This window comes from Sinocyclocheilus grahami, unplaced genomic scaffold (genome assembly GCF_001515645.1).
Source record: "Sinocyclocheilus grahami isolate Dianchi unplaced genomic scaffold, SAMN03320097.WGS_v1.1 scaffold276.1, whole genome shotgun sequence".
Taxonomy (NCBI): domain Eukaryota; kingdom Metazoa; phylum Chordata; class Actinopteri; order Cypriniformes; family Cyprinidae; genus Sinocyclocheilus; species Sinocyclocheilus grahami.
In genome coordinates, this window is record NW_015505455.1 from 649,408 (window position 1) to 658,193 (window position 8,786).

Sequence of the window (8,786 nt, forward strand, 5' to 3'; positions counted from 1 at the left end):
CAGATGAATCATATATGACTCATTCTGACTCATACCGAGAGTGTCAGTCTACCACCCTCTACTGGGGTTAGAGGGAAGCAGCATATGGGTTGATACCAAACGAAGTTGTTCTCTCTCTCAGCCTCTCTTATCATAAACTTAAACTACAGTATTATATTGAATGGTGAATGCATTGACTATTCACTGCATGAAACATGGGAATGTAGTGCCATCTAGTGAAACTCATGTCATGTGCAACTCTGCAAAAAACTAGGACATAATTTATATGTATGCATTTGAATTATGCATGAAAGTGGTTTTCATATGAGCAGATTTTCAAGGACATTAGGAGTTTTAGCTGTGCCGAATAATTTAACTGGAAGGCAGTTACTGTACAGATGAAGATGAAGCCTTCCCGTTTATGTGGGGTTCTTCCTGAAGGTTAGCGTATCAGTTTGCCATCCACATGTTTTCCCAGCAGCCCCCATTTAAAACCTTGCCCACAGTCTGAAGTGCCTGGATATTCACTCAGCTTCCTGTTTCCCGGCAACAAGCATCTCAGTTCTGAGCCTCCACCTTTCTGCCTGATGATAAAATATGCTGATGTGCATGTTTTTACTAATTAAAAATACTTATCCTTTTTAGTTTTACAAAACAATTTTATTACCAAAATGTTTTTGGATTGCCACTTACTATTAGGCCTAGGATTTTATTGGATCATGTCAATAGTTAAGACATTCATCCAGACCATCAATATGTAAAGGGGACAAATAGACAACTGAACAATCCAAAACTACAGAGAGAATTTGGAAAAGAAACAAATCCCTAATAAAAACCTGTCCTACTATTGCAAAATGCATGAAAGGAGTGAATATTTGATGCCCTGCATAATATGCATTTACAAGGCAATTAAAAAGGCAATGAGAAAGGGTTCTGCATTAGAATATCCAATGGGGTGAGAGAAACGTTTCTGCTTCCCTTCATAGGAATACAATAAAAAAGTGTAAATGTAAATAGGCTATATGTGCGGTATGTTGTAATTAATATAATCCTTCAGCACTGAGGCTGTATGTGGTTAGGTTATTTTAGCACTATATTCACGTCGAAGTGAAAGTGACTTTCGATTGTCTCTTACTGGGCATTTAATGAACTGCTTTTGCCAACTTAAATATACATTTCTGGCAAACAATAAATATCTTCAAATATTTATAGTGTTCAGTATTGATATAAAAATGTGCAGTGTATGTGCAAACGTTAAAGTACGTATAGAAACGCATCCAGTCATCATTTAATAATATGATGTTTCAATTTTTTTACTCACATGGGCATAAGTTGTTTTGCAGCCATCACGTGACTGGTACATACACTAAAACCTCACAACAACGGCATACATGCGTCAGTCACTGAAAATGACGTCTGATTACCGTGAACGCCTTTATCTCATGTGCTTAGTTGTGCTAACCAGCAGTGGTCGCTGCAGTAATATTTGTAAAGCTATTATTTTCACACCGTTATGTATTTCGTGACATAAATCCTGACCTTCTTGTATCAATGACAGTCAACAAAGGGGGGGAAATATGCAATTATATTTAGCATGCGTATTACCTTCCTTGACATACTCTTTATACTTGGTAAAGTCAGTCAGTCAAAAAAAAAAGTTAATTAAAGAAAAAAAAAACTCTACTCAGTCTCTCTATATAAAAAAATGTATTTGCCTTTTTGTGTTTGCACTAAAATTACCAAAGCTACAAAATGCAATAACACAATGACCAAGCTTTTAAAAAAGGACTGACATTTCTATTGCTATTATTATTATGTAATATTATCAGTCAAATATATGAGCCATTAAGGATTTTTGGGTGTTTCATTTATTGACCATAGTACAGAAATAAAACAACACTTGTCAACAGAACACAACAGGTAATGAACAGTGTAAATAAATAAATAAATGGCATAAAAATGGCAACAGAAATAAACACAGTCACACTCTCTTTTAAGGTTTGTTGTGTGCATGCTGTTGATTACATTATCTAAATGGTCTGTTCATAAATATGTTTTCCCTCAGCAATTTAATAAAGTGCTATATCTAACACAATATTGCATACAATGGTGTTATACACTGTTGCCTAAATCTTTTTTAAATTTTATATTTTTCTATTGAAATATTACTTTTCAAATATAGGCATCTAAGTTTTGTCAGTCATTATAAATGATTAAAATAAGAGTAGCATTATTTATATACATGATTATAATTTTTAACCCATTTCAATAAGTGTTTCAATTGATACAGAAAATAATAATACAGATAATAACCTTCATGTCAGATTAATACATTAGTAAGTAATTGTATTTGTATATAATGAAAATGTGCATAACTCAAAGACAAAGGTTTTCCTGTCATGTAAAGTCAGAAGTTAAATTTTCAGCTGATTTAACAATGTGAATATAGTACTCCATTAATACAATACAGAAATCAGTTGCCATGTACAATACAGTGAAATCTTCCAAGCAGTTTATTTGACTTTGTATGTACCATGTACCTGACATTTGCTTTTGTCTGCCATACTGATCATTATCTGTGACTATAATTTATTTTAAAGAACTGACAAACCATTGCAAAAATGTAAAGTGAATTTGCATTTTCCTTGCCAGCATGCATTCTCCATGCAAGTGCATTTTTATCCTCTGAAGGGGCTAAAGACAATGAATTTTAGACAATATTGTATTGTATTGCCAAAGGTTCTCCAAAGGTTCCTAGTTATATCCTCACTGCAACACACTAGCACAATAAATATAGTTATAAGCAGGCCCACACATAATTCACAGAAAGTTCAACAACTTCCACAGAATTGGAACATTTGTCATTCACAAAGTTTTACACATCTTCCACTCCTTGTGTTTATTACATACTTTGCTTATTTTAAGGTTTGCCTATAAGAGTGCATTGCTCTCAGCTCCATTTAACACATTTTACCGTGTTTAAATCCATACTGCAGAAAGATTTAGTCCCAAACGCTAAAAAAAAGCTTGATTCTGTGGAAACAGATTTTAAGACAAAGCATATGTGCTTGTATCTTCTAATAAGTACTGTTCATAGCTTTTTATTCCATAAGCAACTTGTATAAATTCTAGTTTTTAGTGCCAGACAGAAAAACAATAAATATAGTCTCACTATTAAAATACATATCTAAAAACATTAGTCATTTAAGTTTTATCTTATATAGCAAAAGCTCGATCATTTTGGATGCATAGGATTATATTATGTCATCTAGAAGGTGTGGTGCACCAACCCAGTCAAGCATCCTTGGTTCAGATGCTGCCATGATCATACACATGAACTGCTTTCCGGTTCTCTTGTCAATGGGATAGATGGTGGTGGGGGTAAACCTTTTGTTGCTCTCAACAAACTCACAAAGCTGGTTGTATATTTGTGGAAACTCATGGCGAAGGAATACGCCCCGGGTACGAAGCTCCCTTTGAATGTTAATGAAACAAATTTCTCTTGCTTTCCTGCCCTCTTGGCCCTCCTTGTCAATGTCAGATGTCCCAGGGGGTGGGGTGAGAATCAGAGTCTCCATTTCACATTCTTTCTTAAAGATTTTCTTATCTGGACTTGAGGAGGCCAATGAGACCTTAGCATACTTGCGAACTGTTGGCATTTGTAATTTGGGAGAAGGAAGTTTAGGCACTAGGTCTCCAACAGCAATGGATACATTCAGGAGGAAACATTCAGTGGGGTCATATTCCTTGCCTGCATTCTGCAACTCTTTGCCGTATTGCCCAAGGTTGTCTTTGAAACTGTCTAACTCTCGAAGGGACAGATATGTTGGAGAGATAGTAAGGCTGTCAAGACCAACTTGAATAAAGTTATCTGCACACCCAGGGTTTGGAAAACCCAAGAACAGTACTCCTCTTCCACGGGACAGATACCCTACCCTAGCAATGCGTGAAAAAGCTTTATGAACGTCAGAGTTCTCTCGACAATGTTTTAGTATGTGCCTGCAAACACTACTAATGCGGCCATAAAGACAGCTCTCTTTATGCGTGTCCCAGTCTTCTCGCCTACAGTTTCTGGAGCAGTAGTAGGTATAACAACTGTGGCAGGACTTGAAGTACAAGCAAGCATTGAATGTAGTGTCTTTGCGTAAGCATTTCCTGTTGGAGCACACCATAGTGTCATCTTCATCTGCAATATGGTTCAAAGAGACATCCTCAACACTCCTCTGAAAACCCTCACAACCACTGTCTGGGTCTTTAAATGTGTCTGGGCTGGTCTTTGAAGAGTCTGTTTGTGTGTTCAAAAGTCCTGAATCCTCTTGATCTAGGTCCAGCTTCCCTTCTTTGGTCTCATCATCTTGAATCAATTGTTTGAGTTGGTCTATCAGATCCTTACTTGGTCTCCTGCTATTTTGAGGCTTGTAATCAATGACTAGGTCGGCTAGCAGCTCATCAAGCTGTTCGAGGCTTTGCTGCAGGGAGTAATTATTGTTCTTTCTCTCTGTGGATTCTGGTGGGTTTGCTGGTCTTTGTAAGTTGTGCAAGTTTGCTGTTTGACATCGTGTTGCATTTTGGGTATTCCAGCTGCTAGTTCCCCCATCTCTCTTGTTGCTATTTGCTGCACGAATGTCATTGTCAGTAATTGTAATCTCTGGGGTTACAAACCATTGCCCCCTCGCACTGTTTTGTCTGTCACCAGCACACTTTTCTAGACAGTTTTCAGAGACGGACAAGGCAGCGTATCGTCTCGGCGAACTAGAAAGGTTCACAATAACCGGTTGTTGACTGTTATCCGAAGGAACTCCTGGCCTTCCATGATGGAGAAGGTTCTCATAACTCCTGCCTCGTGAAACTCCATGTTCTCTGTCCATATGAGGGATAATAATGTTGTCCCAGGATTTTGAGTAGTTCCGGACATCTGCTCCTAAACGACTTGGCTCAGTAAAGTCATTGGGATACCACGGACTTATTGATGGCACACGCTGAGGAGTGGCCTGTGAGGATGCGTACTGACTGGAATATGTAGCAATGCTTGACCGGTTCCAGTCATCAGAAAAGACCTGGGACATACGTGGCCGCCGCCGTCCCTCCGTATGATATGCTCTCATAGGAATGTCTGCTGGGTAATGGCAAGGCCGTGTGCAAAACATCTTTGAGGGCTCAGAGGGAAAGGCATATGCTCTTGGATCCTCCTGAAAGTATGTTTCATTCTGAGGGGTGGATACGAAGTATGGCCCTGGCTCACTCACTGAATACGGTCTACCATAGAATGGATCCATGGGTTCACGATGGGAATCTGCATAGTATGAACGCACAGGCAAAGTATGAACCCAGCGAGTCTTTGGGTCAAGTACATACTGACTGCTGATGGATGGATTTTGGCTGTTGCTGCTGTTAATACTGTTCTGGTCATCCTGACAATATGTCCTACTAGGTGGGGGAACTGGATACCTGCAGGGATCATCCATGTAGAAGAACTTGGTTGGGATGTTGGGATTAGACAAGGTTCTGTACTCCCTTGGGTCTCTAGGAGAAGTCCTTCCAAAAGGGTTCTCTCCAGTTTGAATGTAACTACCAGACTGTTGGGAGCTGTTGGGATATTGATAAGCTTGCCTGTAGTCCATGTTGTAACACTCACTGGGAGTAGGCGTTCTAGAGGTGAATATCTGACTTGGAAATGAGACGTTCCTGATCCCTGATGTTGAAGAAAGCTGCCAGGGAACATTACTTCTGTGAGTAGGCATCTTCCGTGCAGTGTGCTGGAGAACTGAGGCATCTGGCTTAATATCAACACGGCACCTGACGTGGGGAGTGTTTGCTTGTTTCTCCTGTCTGCTCTCCTCAAAACAATCAGAAACATAGAGGGGTGTGTGGGGTTGTAACTTGATTGGATGAACCTCATTAACTAAAGCCCTGGTTGAATGTGAGGCATCTCGATTTGGCAAACTTTCAGATCTCTTCTGGGGGTCCACTGGAGATTGACGCCTCATGGTTGCAGGTGGAGAGACTGTGATGGGTACAGGAGTCAGGGTGGCTCGAACCCTTGCAGCACTTTTTGAGCGAGGCTTGCCATGAACATTAGTCCTTGCTGCCTCGTTGGTTTTGTCTGTGCTGATTTGTTGATGGGAGAGTCTTGAGTTGAACAGATCTGGTGAGGAAAAACGTAAGTGTCCCTGCTGTCCAATGCCATTCCAGACTGCATCCTTACTTACTGTTTGCTGATCAGACCTGTAAGGATACTCCATGGACGAGGAAAAGTCCTTTGGGTCATCCAATGACTCAATGAAGTCAAAGCTACGGCAATGTCTTTTGTTAATGGTTTCAAAGTTTTGATCCAGTGGGCCAACCATTTGGGAATCACATTGCTTTGAAGATCCAGAATACTTTGAGAGCCCACAGTTAGGGCCAATTTTTATGTCTTGATACAAAGTTGATGTTAATATATCAGGGGGATCCGTCCGTGTCATCTTAAATGGACCCCCGTTATTTTCCCCCTCAGCTGGTGTCTCCTAGAGAGAATTTAAAAAAAGCATTATTAGTTATACATTTTCTGAATACAATTATTTTAATAGTTAAATATAATGGGTAAATGAACCCATTTACAGTCTGAAAATAACCCACTTATGCTTAGAAAATACCATAATATATTAAAGAGAAGATGAAGCATAATTTTACAACTTATCATTGGATTTGCCAGATGCTTCACAAATAATCTCGCTTTAATTGGACCACTAGTATATGTACAAATGCACACATAGTAAATTATAGGCATCATTTTTATATCTGCCAAAGGGAAAAAGACTAATGCCAAGCCACTAAGACATGTTGGAGAAAGTAGATGAAGAACATGGGAAAGTTTGAAGGATATCTGTATATATATTATCTAAATGTTTTACAAATTCATCATGTATATGTCTGGTAAATACAGCAGAAACTTAGACCTGCATGTACTATATATATGCCTAAAAATATATATTTATTTAGCTGCAATAATAGTCACTTTGCTTAATATGATAACTGCAGAGGTTCAGTGAAAAACATAAGACTAAGACATTATAAATGTCTTCACAATCAGAATTAATGTAAATGTTATCCTTCTATTAAATGTCACGTCATGCATAAACATCAGTCTGTGCAGAGAAATTGCAGAATGCTAAACAAATAAAACAACACTGAATGGAAAAATCTGAATTAATTATGAAGATGGAGGCCTTGCAGCATCTCAGAAGAATACATTAGTGTATAAGAAAACTCAGTGAAGGATAGGACAGACCTTTGTAAAACATGACAAATTTTTCCCTCTTTCTGTTGTATGCTTGAGCTCTGTGAAAGCTCAAGCATAAAGAAAGAGTTCCAGATATAATGCCATATTATATATTTGGGATCTTTCTGCACATAATACTCTATTTTTAAAATGTGAATATGAAATATAATACAAAAATTTAATTTTTTTAAAATTGTCTTTCAAATGTAATCAATTATTTCTATCAATGCAGAGTTTTTCTTCAAAAAAATACAGTTTTACTATATTACAGTAAAATTACTATATTATTTATTGTTTTACTGTGTTTCCTGCTGCAACAGCCTTTCTTCTGCCCATTAATAATAGTGCCACTCTGGTCTATGGGGAAATAAAATTAATAGAGTGGGGAAAAAAAGGTTAAAAAGGGGAGCATATAAACTAGTAAATGTCAGTAGATTCATTACACATTACTCATTTAGAATGCAGAAGATTTGTTCTGATCCCAGAATTCAGATTCAGCTGTGCCTAAGATTGCTTAGAAACACATATGAACCATGCAAGTGATGCATTTGTGCACATTCTATATTTATGCTTGCTCTGATTTTCACTGTTCCTCAGTACTTTGGTCTCTGGAGTCTAGCTTCCTTTGTCCTATTAAATATATGCATTTCAGAACAAATAATCATTTTGATAGAGTTTGTCTAAACCCTGCTTCAGTGTGTGACACTATTCAGTTACACTGGTTATTTTTTCACTGAATGTTTACCAGTGGTCAAACTACATCACTTGTTATTTATCCAGCTGACAGAAAAATGTCGGCACATGTCTATCTGTGCACTGTATTAGGTTCAAAGCTTTGTATTATGGCTATACAAATTAGATTTTGTTTACATAATATAAATGTTATTGTATTTGGTTGCATATTTATCCTGAGATACAGCTGTGCAACATGTGCGAAGGGTTAGGAGCTAATTTTGAGGTTATTTACGACGTTGGGCTTTTCAGGGATTTTTGAAATGACAGTAGGAGCTACGGAGCCCCACTTACTGACTACCTCCTTTCAGCCAACTCTGAAAACCATCTGTTCATCCTGCTGAGAGAGGACTGACGAGCAGTTTAAACACACACACTCACACCTTCACTCTTTTTACTGGATTAATTTAGAATAGAACTAGATTCTTAGCTTTTCAACATATTATTGCATTGTGGATGTATGTTTGCATTAACAATACTAAACCAAGTTCCCCTTCAGGAACTCGAGCTGCATTGAGATTCGCTTTGGGAATGCCCTTGCGTGACCGCGTTCTGAAGCACGTGTCAAATCCGTCCAATGGAGCAGCGAGACGTCACGAGCAGGGTGACGTAAGCACTAGAAAGCATAAAAGTGCATACGGCCGGGCGCCACCCAGCTTCTGCTCTTCAGTAGCGCTCTGTGTATGTGTCTGCCTATTTACTGTTGTTTGTCCGCACAAGCACTCATATATATAAAACAATGAGAAAGTCTATGGCGAGCGAACGGCATTACAAACGCTGTGTTTCTCCCTGCCCACGATATCTGGCGGCAGGG

At 38.4% G+C, this 8,786-nt stretch overlaps 1 protein-coding gene across 1 annotated transcript in view; it reads right to left on the reverse strand.

The window, feature by feature from the left end:
* Positions 1 to 1,856: 1,856 nt before the first annotated feature.
* LOC107599999 (uncharacterized protein C9orf172 homolog) overlaps positions 1,857 to 8,786 on the reverse strand; it is a 16,183-nt gene continuing 9,253 nt past the window's right edge. The window contains exon 2 of the mRNA XM_016291761.1: positions 1,857 to 6,485. Within this exon, the coding sequence (XP_016147247.1) occupies positions 3,234 to 6,485 (3,252 nt within the window). The 3' untranslated portion in view covers positions 1,857 to 3,233. The remainder of the gene's footprint in view (positions 6,486 to 8,786) is intronic.